Genomic DNA, 18,728 nt, shown 5'->3' on the forward strand with positions numbered 1-18,728 from the left:
AAGGCATTAACAAATAGCCCCCATCATTCTCTCAGTTGTCAATAAGGATAACTACTGTAATGAAATGATGCTTACAGCACTTTACTTCACACCCTGAATGCTATAAAATGGAAATTTATTTGGAGTTGTACCTTTGTGGCAGCTATATTTGCTGGTTCCTTGTGCTTACCCTAGCCTGCTGAAGAATAGCTTGTGCTTGAGCTTCCTGAGCTGAGATTGTTGGGCCCTTCTCACCATCTCCACCAAAGCGAAACTGCAGGTATCAAAACAAGAAAAGGAATTGAGAACTTATTGAATGAAAACGATACTTAGTATACACTGCACCTGTGTAAACCTCTTTGAAGACACTGGGTCTCAGTCTTCAGTTCATTCTACTAACTTCAGAAGACTGCTGCATTAGGGACTACGGCCACTGGACCCAGCACATATATTAAGTCATAAGTAATAGTTTAAAACTAAAGCACAAATCTAATCCCTTAAGAGCAAACATTTTGTTGATTTCATAGGATTTTTGTTTCTTTTCTTTTTTGTTCAGAAGGAGGCCATAATATACTCTAATAATCTGCAAAATCTCATTAAAATACGTATTAAAATTAGCTAATTCTCAGTACATTTGTAGCTATCCACAGAAAAATTCAATTCAACCTAAGGCAGACTTCAACATGAAAAATATTTAGTATGTAAAATGAAACAGTTTTGTGTCATTTCTGACAATTTCAAAATAAATTAAAGGATAAAATTCGTATGTTACTGGTCTGCTATTGCTCGTGAAACTGCTCTTAGAAGCTTTGCAATGTTGCAGGGACATTGAGCTTCAACGAACATCCTTGCTTTCCAAAGATGTGGCATGGGCACACTGGATGTCAGGGACAAGAATCTTTCACTGCCTACAACAGTTTGTCTTGTTTGCCTAAGTTGTCACAACAACCAAAGTCTTTCTTCTGCGATCATATTAATATCAGAACAGATGGCTTTTTTTTTTTTTTGTAAGCTGTTGGAAAATTGTTTTAAGACCCCACAAATGAGCACCTGACTTTTTCTACTATGTGAAAGGAAGAGAACTATCAAGCTTGCTACCACTTGAAAAGAGGCCATGTGGCTTTGTAGGCATCCACATAATGCAGAATCAACCATATTGTCAAAATGTTGTTCCAAGCAACTGTGCCTAAATTAGTTATCTTGCATCCATTGAAAAGATGAAAACGTTTTCATGAATTCAGGCCCCACGCACGATGATGAAGAGGCACACAACTCACAAAAGGCCTCTCCCACACGTTAGTTAGTACTTTGAGTGTATATCTGAGATGAGACAATCCACTATGAGATTTGATTTCCTCTGTTTACTCATTTACACCAGAATGGCTCTCAAACTAGTGAGCAGGTCATCTGTAACACAAGGACAGTTACTTCTTAGTGGGGCTTAAAAATGGCTTAGGGAGAAAAAGCAATTAGGAAGGAGGATGTGCCTATCACACTGATGACAGCAGCACTGTCCAGAGCAATAAAACTTCCAAGAAATGCTCATTAATTTTGAAACCTGCTAACAAAAAAAGTGACATTTTATATGCCAAAACATCTGTCCTCATTGGGTATTATGAAATATTTAAATAGCTCCTGATTTTTAGGATAAACGAAATAACCGCATTTCAGCTGGAACTAGACCAAGGGGATACCAAATTTTCCATTGAGCATTTACTAAATACAGTAGGAAAAGTAGGAAGAACAAAACCAAAATTTCAAATTGTTAGCAAAGATCAACCTAAGCCACTTACTCAGAAGCAATGTGATGTCCTGAAAATGTTTGATAATAAGATAGTAGATGTGGAAAAGAAGTCTGGACGATGGTTAAACTACTAGGCTGGAATCTGGGAGACATGAAGCCAGTTTTTTCCTTCCTGAGAAATTTCTGTTTTGATTTTGTAAACCACTTGTGGTCAGACTCATTAACATCTAAAAATAAAGCTTGTGGTATTTTCTAAACTGACTTATAGGCAAAGTATTATTTCACACTTACTACCTTTAATGGAGCAAACTGATAAAAGATAAATCGACCTCTGCTGGCATGGCAATTACAGTTGGAAGAATGGTTTGGGAATAATTCCCCCGAGGCGTAGTGATATTTTTACATCAACTAATTATTGGTAAATAAATATTTCTGTTACAGAGCCAGCCATGATAACAGATTTTTACTGCAAGCATGAGGTTAAAAACATTTATTTACTTTAATAATCTTTCATTGATTGTTTCTTATATAAAAAATAAACTTTAAAAAATCATCCTTTCCTCATTGATGCTGATGGAGTCCTGCCTCCTATAGCAGAACTGCAGGAACTACAGCTCCGAGTCTTTTTATAGGGTGGATCTTACCAAAAATACTGCCCCTTCATTTGCAATTGGTTTCTCAATACTCTGGGATGGTAGTAGTCATCAAATCTTTCACACACAGACTTACGCTTAGGATTGAATTCCATGCACATAGTACCTTTCATACTACAAAACTGCAAGGCACTTTTAATGGCTTTGAGCTTGTTCCTCCACCTGCTAAAACAGATGGTGTTTTGCTTTGATTCCAGTGGGAGCAAAGCTGGCTATGTGCATGTATTTCTATTCAAAGGATGCACTGATTCTTCAAAGAGGACACTGAAGTCCAGTACTAAGCATGGAATGCTTAAAATTCTCCATGTCAAGGAGACTTGAAAGCACACATGCCTGCCTTTATGAAACAGCAAACTCCTTGTTTAGGACATACGGTAGCAAATAATAGTTACTGTTGAAAAAATAAGGACAATTTTAGTATGTGTAATACAATCATGTACGTTCCAATCTAGAAGACATGCAGGAGTTAAAATCTATGTTTTGTCTGAGGAAAAAACACACCAAATGATCTTTAAATGATTAAACCATACAAAAAACTCTGTATTATCTCTTGTTCCAAAGACAAAATTAGATGAAAAAGAAAACACTTTTATCTTTTTGGAGACTGACTACCCTGAAATCATAATGCAACTTACCGGCAGCATTAACATGGTACCTGGGGGACCTGCTAAACCATCAGCACCAGGGAGACCAGGGCGACCAGGTGGACCCTATCAGAATAAAGGGATGAGTGAAAGGGCTGAGAATGAAAAGACAGTTATATAAAGTAAATCTTTTGAGTCACCTCCTCCTCATACATACTAAGATTTGATAGGTTAGGCTGAGCTGAGATTTGCATTGTGTTCCTGTGGTTGCTTTATCTGATACAGAGAAATAACACTGCTGATCTTCTTTAAACACTTTGAGTAGGCTTAATTTTCATAGGCTACATAAGTCCTGTAATTATGACTTGAAATCTATTTTTATGAAATCTGTCCTCTGTTCCAGTTTAAAAACAGCTATATTTTTTTGTATATTCATGATTATTGGTCCATCAGGCAATGCTACATCGATAAACACTGCTGCTAAGACAACTCATTTATCTAATTGCACCTTTCCTCCCAGCGATTTGCATGCTAGCTGAGGCTATCGAGGACAGGAAGGACCTGCAAGAGTGCTCATTTCCTGCTGCATGTTTGCCAAACAAACAGAGTACACATTCACCAGAATAACTTTGTGCAGGGTTGCAATGACAAACCAACAAATAATCTAACTTAACTGGTTCCTTTTGCTGCTCAGGAGTCAAAAAAGCAATGGTAAAACTGATCCTAAAAAATGTGGTGTTTTTTCATCTCTTAAGGTATTAAGATCAGTAATCTGTTATTTTGAGCTCTTTTTTCAAAAAAGCCTGGAACATCAAAAAACAAATCCCTACTAATAAACGCTACAGATAAACCTTAAATAGAGAATTATTATGAATTATAAATAAAATATTGAATAAAATTGTGTAATTATTGGAAAGAATCATTATATATCTAGGCATTTCAGAGTTAAGGTTAAAAAATAACTAAATGCACTCACAAAGCACCCAAAGAACTTTCCTGTGATCTGCAGTGACTTTATGCCATATGATTATGAGTCCTTGCGTTCCCAAGTGAAACCAAAGATTAGTTTTTCACTTTTTTTTCTCCCATAGCACCATTTTATGTGAGTGAAATTCATCTGTGCAGTGAGCATAAGCAGGACTTGTACATAAGTGACCCTCTCCAGAAGGGTATGGTCATTCATTTCTCAATTGTCTTATACCCAATTTTAGGATTAGAATGATAAAATAATTTAGTACAAACACTGAAGTACCGTAGACAACTACAAAAAGTGGTGGATTTCTCAACAAATTGTTCTGTCGTTATGTGCTTACACAACTTTCTCAATTATATAGGCATTAAGGTGTTTTGTTTTGTTTTTTAATTAAGCAATGCTCCTTTCTGGAGTGGTAATGTTACTTTTCTACCTTTTTTACCTAAGATGAAAACTAGTCAGAATAGCTATAGCAAGAGCTAAAGTCTTTATTCATGTATGCTAATTATTTTATAAGAAAAAAAAACACAAACGCATCCACATATGGTGAAGTCAGACATATTATTTCATTAGGATGGAATTTGAAAGCAGAATCTGGTTGCAGACATCTGTATTGTTCTCAAGAGTTTGGTGACTAACTTCTACAATTATTTCTTTGTGTAATGTGCCTTTTTTAATATAAGAAATGAAGTCTGTTCCATGGCAAGCACTTAAAGTGTTTATTCAAGAATTTTCTTATAATGAATTTAGCAAGCAGATAGATAAAAAAAATAATTATCTAGAGTTATTCTATTATAATGTGTTAAAATTCCCATTTTATCAGTTTAAATTCCAAAATACATTGTTTAATTAATCTGCACAAAAGAAATATGAAAGAAGTGTGTGTGCTGACTATCAAGGTGGAGTGTTGTTGGGATTTTAACATTATCTCACTAATATTACTGAGTGAAGTAAATGCATCTTTTCAGCTCTTCCATACACAAATACAGCATGAATGTGCTAGACTCTTCAGTAAACTATCATTCATAAATGTCAGGAAAGTCTCTTTTTTTGAAACAACTTTCTCCTCAACTAAATATATTTAGGCTGTTTTAAAATTGTGTTATTTGTGGCAGTAAGAAAAGGCTTGTGAGAACATGTAACACCAAAGTAATAGTTTAAATTTCAATTATATTCATTACATAATAGTTTAAATTTCTATTATATTCATGACCGGATATGGGCTTTCATGTAGTACATTACTTAATATGGCCAATAAATTCTGTCTAAATCATCTAAATCATCTAGATCGTCTAAATATTGTCCATCACTTTCATTATTCCTATGTGTATATTGATTTTGTACAGCAACACCATCGTTGTTCTCACATGCAGAGAAATATAGACAAATAGAAACCTTTTTCCCCTTGTATTTACAGTAGATATTTTTACCATTAATTAAATATTTGCTCAGATTTTCAGTTGATTTACTCAATTGAGTAAATAAGTGTCAGTTCCAATGAAGTTTCTTAAACCACATGTATGTATTTCAGATCAGGATCTAATTCACTTACTCTTGTACAATTAGTGCAAGTCATACCATGAATACCCAGGAAAATCTGTATGTTGACTTACCCTTTCACCAGGGTCACCTGGTGGACCGACAGGGCCTTGTAAACCTGGGGGACCTGTAAGACCCTGTGGAAAATGAATGACAAATTATTATGTTGAATAATGTCTTCCAGCATGTTTTTGTACTATGTTTTTTTTCTGCAAAGTTATATTGAATATAAATTTGGAAAAAAATCCTATGTAAGAGGGCTTTTTTTTTTTTTTCTTACAAGGATTATAGTCAATATTCAAAAGTATTTGATTTTCACATGCACTCAGCTTGCAGCATGCTCTCACTGAAAATTCAGATGAGCCTTTTTTACTCCCTTCTTCAAACGCTAAGACCAATATACTCCTTGGGAACTATGATGAGACTAATTTTAATTGTGTTAACTCACGAATACCAAAGAACAGTGGATAATAAATGCAATAAAATGAAATTGTAATTAATCTACATACAGCAGGTCCTCTTGGTCCTGGTGGTCCTTCAATAAGCATACCCTAGACGGGGGAAGAAAAAAAGATACTAAATTAGTCATGTCTTAGACAAAGATATAGAACAACTTCTTAGTTGAAGTACTAAAGCTAATATTTCTTAGTTTTATGATAAACTTTTCTGAGGATTTTCTGCCCACACAGTTTAATAGTATGGAATTTTGTTGGATAACTTTGTGGAATATCTTACTTTCTGTCTTATGAGTTTTCAATTAAAAATCATTAACAAAATAAATATACTTGAAATTCAACTGGTATATGATATTTTAAACCTATTTTGGTTTATTTAATGAGTAATTATGTTAGGATCTTCATAGATCATTTACTGGAATTAGAATCTGAATTCTGTTGCTTTAAAAGTGAGAAAGAGTTCTAGGGTAGAGGGACATCATAGAACTAGATCCTCAATAACAATTTATTTTTAATATACCGTTAAAATAATTTTATGTGAATAACTGATTATTTTTATGTTGTGGGTCTTATAGCACCTCCTAGTTCCTTTCTTTTTCTTTATTTATTTTTATTTTATTTTTTTTTTAAGTGCAGATGCTAGTCTGAATTTCACGTCACAGTAATAATACACAGGAATATGATTCCCATTTGTACCTGGCTTTCCATAGGAAAGAAGACTGGACGAGCAAGCTGAAAGCTATCTGTAGTGAACTCCAACAGTGCTGGAGAGCGGTGGTGGATACCTCTTCAGTATTATGGATGTAAAGTAACTGTATCTTGCACGAGCATGGGTTAAACATACAAGAATTTATTTAGCTTCTCAGGGGGACTTTCCTGCCCATACTGAAACCTGTAGTTACCTGTGCTGGAAGTTGGAAGCTCTCTCTGTCCAAGCTGCAGTTACTATCTAGCCTGAAGACCACATTTATGCATTGTCCTCTCCACAAGAAGATTCTCTTTGTTTTATGGGACCTGTGGTTAGTCTTTTGTGCAACAGAAGGGGAAGGATGAACAGGCTACTGTCTGTTTCCACCTTTACACAGTCCACACTGCAGGTGATTGTTTCAGCTATCATGGATAAGATTACTGTCATCGTGTCATTAATGACTTAGTTCGAAAATGATTTCTCAACAGTCTACATATGTGAGTGAGTTTTTCTTTAGCACTGTATAGCATCTGTACTTACAGGTTCAATCACAGCTGGTTCTCCCTTTTGGCCTTTTTCTCCATAAGCCCCGTGTCCAGTCACCTGACCAGTAAAAACAGCCCCCAAAACAAAAATTAATAGAAGGCCTAATGACCTGGTACAATAAAAAATTGCAGCAACCTGTAACTGAAAGCTAAAGCTGGAACTGATCTATACTGTGAAAAATACATCACAGGTACAAGCTATACCAATCAAAAAAAATTGATGTAAAAAAGGACATTAAGTATGTTTTTTTAAAAAATGCCCTTTTCTTGAAAGTTCCAAGGTACTGAGTACTTTTCATCTTGTCTTTTGCATCAAAGTTAGAACTGAACTTGTTTTAAATGCATTTGCATGTAAAAGGAAAATGATATGATATTTCTGGTTCAGCAGATGAGAGCTGTAATAAAGCTGGCACAGGTTAGAGCCTCAGTTCTAATTCTAGCTTCCTGGCTCCTTCAGTTTTGGAGCAAGGCATTTAGAGGTGAAATTTACACCAGGGGATAGAGTCTACACAGCCATTTGCTTAATGCAGGCACAAATGGTGCCTGATGGGCTCTTTGCTAATGCAGATAATCTGACCTTTTCTGTGTCATTCTGACAGTGTCCCCAACTGTGCTAGACGGAGAAAAGTAAGCTTGTATCTCATTGCACAGATAAGGATCATTAAAAAATACAATGACCCCAACAGGGCTTATAAAGGAGTGATAAATGAAATACAGAAGTATGGGTTTCAAGGTTGGCAGAGAAAAGCAATCTCACAGCATTTGCTTTTATTTGTTGGAGCCTTTGTAAACTAAAATTTCAAGTTTGTGAGGAGAAAATAAAGATAAGACTGAGCAAATACTGAAAAGAAAACTCCTTTCCTACTATACTCAGGGCCTTCTCAATTAAAAATCCAAATGGGAATTAATTCTGCTTCCAGTCTTAGTCACACTGGTTTTCTTTGCAGCTTCTACAGTCCGATAAACTGGTAAATGAAGATCTTGGCACAACTAAGGGAAAATTAAAGCCTTTCTGTGAAGCCTGTGATTAAGTCAGAGGGAAAGAGAGAGCTATAAAACATAGAAAAAACAGCATGATTCACAGGATCCACCATGTCATTCTATCTTCCTTTAAATATACTGAGCTGCTAAATCACTCCTGCAAGGTCATAAAACTGTCACCACTGACGAAGCTTATTTTCACGAATGAGTTCACACCTTCACCTTCCCAATCATTAGTTTTATCATTGGAAGGTTGCAGAGGCAAAAACATTCTAGGCACTTAAACACATTTCAACTTCTTAAGGTAATCATACAATAACATTGACATTTTTTTTACAGTTTTTGCTCCTGTTTTAGAAATCACATCCTTTCCAGCTTTAGCTCTAGTTTAGAAAAATTTAAAAACCTGTGTTCATTTTATCATTTACTCTTGGAATTACATCTCTCCTCTTGTCTTTCCCTCCTATCTTCAATCCTCCCTTACTCCCTTCACCAGAAGTTACAAAAAAATGCATTTAATAAAAACAAAATGTACAGGATTACTAAAAGAACATAATGGGCTTGATTCAAAGTCTATCAAAAATAGTGTGAATACACCTCATATGTGCAAGGAGCTCTGCGTCAGGCTCTTTACAATTCCGAGACTATATAACTATAAAAGAATTGCTAAATTAAATTAATCTGCATTATGCTTTCAATCAACTTACGCTTGTTTCTGTGATATCAGTCTCTGCAGGAACACCTGGACCAAACTCCTCATTAGTGGAATCAGTTGGTTTCTCTTCATATTCTTTATATTCATAAAAATCATATTCGCCTAAATCTCCATCTACCAGAAGATCAGATTCACTGAGGTCTACTCCTCTGCTTCCATATTCAGTTTCCTCAGCTTTTTTATCATAATCCTCTCCAGTTATGTATTCTTCAGCAAATACTTCTTCAACAGGATTTTGCTATTCATATCAGTAGCAAAGATTTGGGAATAGGAGGAATATGTGAGTTAATGTTAGTAAAGCAATATAAGCATATGCTGAACCACCATGATGACTTGTCAAAAAGAAGAAAGAACAGTAGAACTACAGCATATTGTCTTTTAATTAGAGTCTCAAAGAATGATGTCCATCCTTTCAGAATAATTAAAAGATTTTTGTACGTGTAGTACAAAGAAGTAATGCTTTCATACACTTTTTTTTTTTTTTAAATCTCCAAAGACTTTTAATTCAATGTACCCAGTACACTATGTGTACTGCTTGCTTAATGTTACTTTAGTGTCAAATATAGCTGTGTCCCTGCTTGGTTTCACACTTACAGGTATTCAGGAATGAACATATACACAGCAGCGAATGAATTCAGAGCTAACGTATACGCCACAATAAGTAGTGAATCAATTTGGACCTGTTTGCAATAACAATGTGCAGGAAGTGCAAGCATCACTTTTGTTAAGCCGAGCCACCTTCACTATCTTGTGTCTACAAATCCTGATGCCAAGCTAAATGTTTCAACTCCTTTTCCTCATGACTTTACAGTTTATTTGTCACTCAAAAAGTATTGACTCATGTCTATCATGGCAATTTATTTGTATTTTTAGCTTAGTCAAATTCCAACTGCAAAACCCAGATTAATCTTAACATTTTTGAAAGCTCAGTATTGCTTGCATCTTTCACCTTCAATTACGCAAAATGTTAAACCAAGCAATCAACTTACAGGCACCAAAGCTGGTTGAAAGAATGCTATATCTGAGATGTACAAAACCATTTTGGGGGAAAAAAACAAAAACAAAAAAAAAAGAAAAAAAGAATTGTTTTATTCTGTTACAAAGATCTTTTGAAAGGATTGTTTTGAAATGAATCAAAGCTAAGATATTGCTAATATGAGATAGTTATTCTAGAGATGAACTAATGTCATCTTAAAAAAAATATATTAAAAAGCTAATCAACATCCAGCATCATTAAAAATATATTGCTCAAATTATGACGTCGACATATATTGCAGTTAAAATAAAAGACCGATTCTGATTTAACAGTTGCCTAATTCCATTAGCTCCAGGACTAGGACTTCTGTCTCACAGCTAGAGTAAATGCAGATCTGAGCCAATTCTCAAACAATTCTCAACCAGATTTTGCCTCTAAGGAAAAGTATAGAATTTAGTAATTTGGATCTATCTCATTACAATTGGACTATTGTATAATTAGCCTGCCCAAGAATCAGAATGATTTAAAAATGCCTCTACACATCACCAACTTCTGAGAGGTAAACATGAGATTTAACACAAGAACAGTTGACACTAGAACAAGTAAAATATCATTTAGTTTACCTTCACCTTCCAAGATGCATAGGAGGAAAGCAAAAAAACAAATTGGGATCCTTTTCCTCTCTTTCATTATGCTCTCTAAATCAAATGATGTATTGAACAATTATTGCTTTCAAATTCAAAACATAAAGCTAAAACGCTTTTGAATTTCAGGACTTTTTTTTATGTTTGGGGGTCAGTTTTGTACATCTTATAAACAATGTATTTTCATTTTGCAAAAAATACGCAAAAGAAAAATGAAAAAAAAATCCTATAATCAGCCATCATTTTTCTAAAACTAGCATTTATTAATATGCAAACATATTAATCAACACTGGCTTTAGGTGTACTAATATTAACAAAATGATGTTGATGTTTGTGGCTTTCTAAAAATATGGTTTCTAAAATAAATCAAAATAACCATCTTATCTTTTTGACAGTTCAAAATACAACATTTAATTTGAATAGTACCTCAGTGAGAATCAAATAATTTTGTTTTATTATATGGAGAACTGTTAAAAGGAAATATTGTCTTCCAACTCAATTTCAGTATACTGCTATGGTTGCAGTTATTTTTTGCTTTAGTTAGGCTTGTTTTACGCTGTGTCTTAAGAGCAGCACGAAAAATTAGAGACCTCACTTCATCTTAGAGCAGGAGGACTATGTTTAGTATTTAACCTAGTTTATACTAGACATAGCCTCATTCACATTCACACTGAATGCAACAAACCCTGTATTCCTACAGCATGCATCACTGAATGATTCCCAGAATCATCAACTTGACAGTCTAAAGAATCAGCAGATCTCTACAGAATCAAGGGGAGTTTTGCCCAGGAAAATACTAGGTTCCATATTGGCTGAGAAAGCATAAAATCTTATTAATCGCTGTTATAGGTGCATATATCTTCACAGACTAATATTTATCCTTTAACAATGTGTTTGTGCTGTATTAATCATTTACACCTGATAGGCAAGTATATTTGCCTATAATTTTCTCAAACATCCTTATTACCTCATTTGCTTCAGTAGTTCTGGAGGGAGCTTCTGTCTGAGACCCGTAGTCATTTTCGGTTATGCTATACTCTTGAAATTCATCAACAATGTTTGCCTAGTATTAAAGAAAAAGTACATTATTAAAAGAAACGTAGGAAAAAAATCAAGAAGTATCACTTTTATTGAGGTTATGTTATTAGCCAGACATTTTATCTGGTTAACTGTATTTTTTCTCATTATCAGAGATCTTCCAGTCTTGGCCTGGGAAAGATCTTGATTATTTCTTTGCTACCTTTACCCCTAGTTTGTCTTTTGTTGCTGCTTGATAACTTTTCTTCTTCTTGGTTGCATAGTTTTCAGATTTTTTTGTTGTGGCCTTTTGGGGTTTGTCCTTTGAGCTAGCGGCCACTGTCCTCTTCTTCTTTTTGACCATGGCTTTCTTTTTCTGCAAATGTTATGGAAGATGGAATGGCAAAACATAAATAAAATGAAAGGAAAATGGAGAAAGTATGAATGAAGGAAGGGTAAGTGAACATCAGATGAATGCTGTCGGCTGTGATGCCTTCCATCCCTAAGTGAAAGCAAGTGTTACAGAGTAAAGAAATGAGTGAAAGGAAAACATTAAGCTTATATACGGAAGACACAAATTGACAAACCACATGGTAGGGGACAGCTGGACACCACACAACAAACAGATCAGATTTTGTTACCTCTGTTTGTGCTACTGTCTCTTCAAAAAGTGGGGGTCCCTCTGTTACAGAGTCAGTTTCTTTATAATCTGCATCCCCATACTCATAGTCATATTCGATAAAATCTTCTGGCGTGTACTACATAGCAAATGGAAAAATATCAGGCATTCCCATGTTAGTGGTAGCAAACTAGATTAGCAATACCGGAAAGCATCTTAACCTTTACCTAGAAGTAAAGCTTAAGGTAATTAAAGTAGCATGAACAATTCAATATAGTTGGGGGGAAAAATACAATTCCATATTTCTTTCAAAGCACAATAGAAAAATAATAAAAAAGCAAGTAGTAGTGCAAGGAAAAAAAATTAAAAATCCTCTTTTATTGGACTGCATAGAAGAATCAGCTATAGTTTGGATTATTAGGAGCTCCAACTGACCTTTGAGAAATAATATATTTATTTAATCTTTTAAGCACAAATAATGTGTCTTTACCTATATTCTTTACCTATATTCTGACGTGAATAGGGCAAAGAATTTCAGATTCAGGGAAGAGGCCACAACTCAGAAATAACCATGGCTATCCTTGTGTTTGCTGGAGAGTTCCCCAAACCAGGGCAGCTCCATTATAAACACTGCCTGAGCCAATATTTTACTGATACAATTTCATTTAAAGGTCACATCCTCAGCTGCCATAAATCACTCCATAGCTCATATATCTAAAATAACTAGTATCAGATGAAGATTTGCCCACAAAACTTTTACAAGAGAAAATATGCTAAAAATTGGCTTGTGTAATGTTATGAACGCAAGCTAGGGCCAGGAACTCCTGAGCTATAATCTTGGCTCTGCCATGAAGATACTGGTCTAGCTAAGGTGTACCAGGTGCTACTCAAAGGGCATCTTTAAACTTTCTTACCACGTCCATCACGCTTGAAGATACAGGGACTGATTTGTCTTGTAAATAAAAACAGTGTCATGGCTGCTAACAATTTTCTTTATGTACCCAGAAAGCCAAAGGAAGGTGGAATTGTGTCCAGGATCTCACCAACTTAATGCTTTCCCTTGTTTAGAATCCTACAAGTATTCTAATGTGGACCATGAAACCTAGCCACTTCTAGCTTTCAATCTCCTCTCTCCTGCTATAAATCAGCATCATTGTCTGTACAATGAAGACAGTATCTATTTCTTCCATTAGATTGCCGAGAGGATTACACTTCTAAAAAGACTGTGACGATTTATGGAAGTCATAAATACCATCACCTTTAAGAGAGACTGACATTTTAGAAGAAATTATAAAGAGGATTAAAACAAATGTCCATATTCCAGAATACATTCTATCATGTGACCAAATGACTGGCTTAACTGATTTCCCTGGCAAAGGCCTTTGATACAATTCTTGCACTTATACTTGAATACATATTGAACAGAAAATATGGAGAAGTTGATCTCCTCAGGAAGTACGGTAATAACATCGAAAGTCCTTAAACATGTAGAAGTCCCTTTAAACAGGTTTCTGCTACTTCACTCCTTTGACTCCTCATAGTATTAGTATTGTTTTTTTTTCCTTACATATATTTCTTGTATTTACACTCAGCTTTTCTTAAGAAGACAGGTTTGGTTTTTTTTGGTTTTGTTTTGTTTTAAAGTTAGATGATTCTTATTTGATTGTCCTCTTGATTATTCTACACCTGCACACATGTAGTTTAATCATGAGATTTGCTAAATATATAGAAAGAATGTTAAATACTTTTGGTAGTTGTCCAAAACTATATCACATATTGATATGAGAACTACAAACTATATTTAAATAATAAAGCATGACTATTTTAAGTGGAGAATATCCTCTCTCTGTAAAGTACATTGGCATTTTATATCTACCTATTATATAATTTAAACAATGCTTTGATTTCATCAGCAGTATCATTGGCATTACAGAAATAAATTGATCCTATTTATACTTTTCAAAAGCAGCAGCATTTTAAACGTACACCTGGTAAATAATATGTGATTGTTCTCTCCTTATTCAGTAAGCTAAGACTCCATCTTAAGAGCAGTGAAGTCAATGAATCATTTTGACTAGTGAATGATATTAACCAAAGGCCTCATGGGCAGTGATACAAGATCAGTATCTTGGATCAGTGATGATACAAGATCTGAATGTGTAAATGTATAACAATGTGCAAATGTATAAAGACATATTTTCTGACTTGTGCAGTTCTGGAAATGCAACTCAGTACAGCTTGTTTCTAATGAAGTATTCCAATGACATCCAGAAAATAAAACATAGTGACAAGTTTCTTGGAGATCATAAGTGGCAAGAGAAAGTAAGTAAGGAAATAAACCCATGAATAAAAATAGGCTTTTTGAAATAGTTACGGAATAGCATTGAAACTGATGTATTTGTTTGGAAATAATTAAAAAAGTGTGAAAATGCATAAAACCTGCTTTTCTTCCGTCAAGAAGGCTATGCAAACTAGGTTGATCTACAAGAGATAAAACAGTCTTTAGTGGAATATAACTCTTCAAATTCAGTCATTCTGGCCTACTCGTGAAAACCCTTTACATACTTTTAAATGCTTCCTTAGTGAAACAACATGAATCAAACACTCTCCTATGTGATTTTTATTCGTACCAAAACAATAGACAATACCTGTATTAAATATTATCCAATATCTTAACGGGCAACTGGAGGAAGATTTTGGAGTGCATGACTGTTTCAGTAGCAAGAATAAAATTTAAATATGCTGATTGGGCTTTGTTTTACTAACTGCTGGAAACATAGATTCCTTTTTAGTAAGCATTGTTGAACTATTCTGAAACCAGAAGCAGTCATTCGAATATTTATTTTGAACAATTAGCAATTCAAATATAACTCTGTGTTGCTCAGTATTATAACTGATTTTCAAATCTCAGTAGTATTGCTTCGCTCAAGGTAAGCTGAATGGCTGTGCTGAAATGTGCCAACTAAGCAGCTATTAAAATTACAATGGTGAGTTACAAAAAGTTCTTCAGAGGCCATAAACTAAACAGAAATGTTGACTGGAAAAAAAAAAAAAAAAAGGAAAAATATCTGTGCCAAATATGTTAGTATTAAAAAAGAAAGTGGTGACTAAATTGATATTTATGCTATGATCTGCCAGAGGCATAGTTTGGAAAGCCAGACATTTATGAATGAGAGCTAGAAAATGCTCATACTAAAGCATGAATATGTGGAGAGATCTATTGCATCATGCATAATCACATAGAAAATATTTTACTTTGAAGGACTGTGCTTTACTCATTTCTATTAATGAAAATGAAACTTTTGTGATATATGAAAAATACTATCACAAATACAGTGGTACATCTGGGTTGCAACTCTATGCAGGCACACAGACAAAAAGAACAGGAATGGATGGGGAATGCCAGTTTCCATGCTGGAACCTGAGTACTGCCAAGTGAGTAAGATCTCCATGGACTTTTTTTCTTTTCTCTCTCTCTCTATTCAAAAAAAAAAAAAAAAAAAAAAAAAGGAACATAGTATTGGAGGGGTATTATGGAGAGATATGGTTGTACTGCTAATCAGAGAAAGTACATTTGAAAATGCAAGAGAAAGCATCTAGAATTAATGAATGTAAATGGAAAAGTATCCTCTGTGGTTTTCTATATTTAGTCAAGACTACTAACTCCAGCAAGAAATCAAAGCAGGGAATGAAAGCAAGTATAATAGAGATGAAAAGTGTCATGGAAGACAATATAGTTTTGTTAGCTATATAACAAAAGAAGTTACTACTGGCCAGGAATGCAGCTAGAGAATCAAGAAACTGGAATACGACCTAAAGGGACATTCAGATTATGGAACATTCTGATAATCCTCATATGGGTTCAGGCATAACCAAGTGAAAAATATACCTACCACAGCTATGCAGGTATATTTTGATTGATTACTTCAATCCTGCTCGAGTTGAGCTGTCTATGACAGTTTACCTATACCCTAATACTGCTACATAACGGGATGGTTACAGAGAGTTCTGAGAAAACAGAGATGAGATTCACCAAGTGCTTATAGTAATAGCAAAATATATACAATTTTATAAACTTTTCCAGTGATTTCTCATGAATATCAAAAAGATTGGCTGCATGGCATTCGCATTTAGGTTAGGACCTCTAATTGGACAATAGCTGGAACTTGGGGAGGGATTTCAGCTAAGAGGCATCAGGTAACACATATTTCAAACATAATGCAATTTTCTGTTGTTTCTCTTTCTTCTGTTGTAAGACCACCAATAGTTACAGAACAGACGTTCTTGTAATGAATATTGCATATGACTGTTTTCTTACAAATGAAAGGAAGAATAAAGCCTGCTGTTTCTTGATGGGACAAAATCTTTCCACCATGACCTCATGCTTTCTTAAGCAGAGTGATTATATTACACTACCAGATCACCATGCTATTCCAATTAAAGAGATGAACTGTTTTCTTCATCAGATGAATTTTAGAAGCAGATCATCAGCGTGCAAGGCCTATTTCAACATTGGAATGGCTTAAATATTCGGAAGATAGACTTATTTTGAAAATGGATTCTTCTGCTATCCATGCAGAAATTATGCTAAAATTCTGCTCCTCTGTTCCCAAGATGTTAAATTAGTTATTTTTACTTTGCCTTTTGAAATTACGAGGAACCAGCAATCTATATGCTAAATCAAAGTGTAATTAGCTCATTTTTTATTGCCTAAACACTATGCTAAATCATCTAGCTAACTAAAGATTACTTTGAAAGATTCTAGGCTAACTTTTTATAAAATGCAATAAAAGAAGGGATATCAAGCAAAATGAGAGCTTCAAAAAACTTTTATACTAATATAAAGAAATAAATAGTAGCAGATGTCAATCCAAGGGCAGAAGGAAACTTAAAAGATTTAAAAGAAAGACTTTTCTCTCACACAGTCTTAAAATTGTTCATAACAGTAATATAAACAAGGAGATAAAAGGAGATAAGAACAAAATCCTCAACATTCAAAGACAGCACCTGTCAAAATAAGTTGACACTTAAGGTTCTATATTATAGTAATTGATTAATGAAAAAGTCTACGTATCTATACAAAGAAAGACAGTGTTAGGAAGATCACTATTTTTAACGCCTGCTAAGTTAGCTAACTGCAGTTCTAAACATGATTGAAAATAAACATATTTTCCTATATCTTCCTGTTCTTCAGAAAACTAGTGGTTCTGATCAAACACCTGAAAGAACGGACACTAAATTAGCATGGTCTGAAAGGATGCCTGAAACCTTCAAGTTGGATGTATTTGGGGGCCATATGTATCTTTACCTAGTTAATTTCTTTAAAGGCAAACATTTCATATCTTCATGTAATCCGTTAGTTTGGGATAGATCCAAAATAAATGAAGGGGAGACCTTTTGGAGAGCAATTTCTTCAGCAAAAATCAGACAGTGTGATTTATGGGGTTGCAGAAGAATCTTCCAAGAGAAGATCTGAAAGCCTGATAACTGGGGCCATTGAAAATTAGACCTGATGACACTCTACAAAATGTAATATCCAACATCAAGGAAAATGAAGACTGACCTTGTCTTTCCCTGATCTAATTTCTGCAAGCTAGCCAAGCATATGTGATTGAATGGGAACTGAAATAAATATACTTCCATTTATAGTAGAAAGGGTTGTGAAAACAAGACAGCAGCCAGGCTATTCATGAGGTATTTATAAGAGAAGCATAGGCACATAACTTCCTGAGGAAAAGTATTGCTGATATTTTTTTTAAATATAATTTCATCCCCATATTTGATTCTTAAAATCTAATTATATGTTCAGCATGAAACAAATGTAATGATTACTGAAATAATCTTAAGCCTCAGTATAAAAAAATAAATAAATCTCCAAGGAAAACAAACAAATAAAGAAACAGCAGAATAGAGCAAGAAGCTTAAATAAAAACAACACAGAAGATTCATTTCTCCCAAAGACACTTTCAGCCAAACTTGCCAGTATCTTCATAAACCATACAGTGTATCTGAATGGATAGTACCAGTAGCTCCATAGTAATTCATGCCAACATTTAACTCAGACATTCAATCAATATTGTTAACCATCAGATTTTGTTGTTGTAAAATTCTAAGATGGAAGGATAACAGCAGAGAACTCATTTCTTGCTAATTCTGTGCCTTACTTTGCTTTCTTTACATAAAAACCCTCCAAAATTTGCATGGTCAAATGACCGTCACACTGGACTGAAATAACGCTAATGCACTATTATGATTATATTCTAAAGTTTTCAGCCAGTTTGTTTGTGGTTTAATTATCCCTATCCAAAAGCTATTTCATTGTACAAAAAAATCTGAACTCCTTAGCTACTCTCTTTTGACAGAAGATAATAATATTCAACACTTAATGAATATATTTCAGGATATAATATGTTCCTCAAAAGATTTGGCAGCCTCATCCCTATTGTAAATCAAATACAATGACTTTGCTTGGAATTTCTGAGAACTGAGAGTTGTGCTCATCAAGTAATAATTTGGTTTGGTGCTTCCATTTGGAAGCTGTACCTTGCTGTACTGAAGTATGGCTATTTTCTACACTCAGATACCCTTTCTTTTTCCTCCAGAAGCACAGTTTTTC

The 18,728-nt window shown here is 34.4% G+C and overlaps 1 protein-coding gene across 4 annotated transcripts in view; it reads right to left on the bottom strand.

Annotated features, from left to right (window-relative positions):
• COL11A1 (collagen type XI alpha 1 chain) overlaps nt 1–18,728 on the bottom strand; it is a 139,836-nt gene that overhangs the window by 81,570 nt on the left and 39,538 nt on the right. For 2 of the 4 annotated variants that reach the window (XM_083846303.1, XM_083846305.1), the window contains exons 6-13: nt 11,723–11,869; nt 11,444–11,539; nt 8,849–9,094; nt 7,156–7,218; nt 5,982–6,023; nt 5,547–5,609; nt 3,012–3,086; nt 170–253 (exon numbers count right to left, since the gene is read on the bottom strand). In XM_083846303.1, the coding sequence (XP_083702429.1) occupies nt 170–253; nt 3,012–3,086; nt 5,547–5,609; nt 5,982–6,023; nt 7,156–7,218; nt 8,849–9,094; nt 11,444–11,539; nt 11,723–11,869 (816 nt within the window). Of the gene's footprint in view, nt 1–169; nt 254–3,011; nt 3,087–5,546; nt 5,610–5,981; nt 6,024–7,155; nt 7,219–8,848; nt 9,095–11,443; nt 11,540–11,722; nt 11,870–12,134; nt 12,252–18,728 lie in introns of all 4 variants that reach the window. The other 2 variants (XM_083846306.1, XM_083846304.1) reach the window with 2 other exon arrangements.

Source organism: Anser anser (assembly GCF_964211835.1).
Source record: "Anser anser genome assembly, chromosome: 8".
NCBI classification, from domain to species: Eukaryota; Metazoa; Chordata; class Aves; order Anseriformes; family Anatidae; genus Anser; species Anser anser.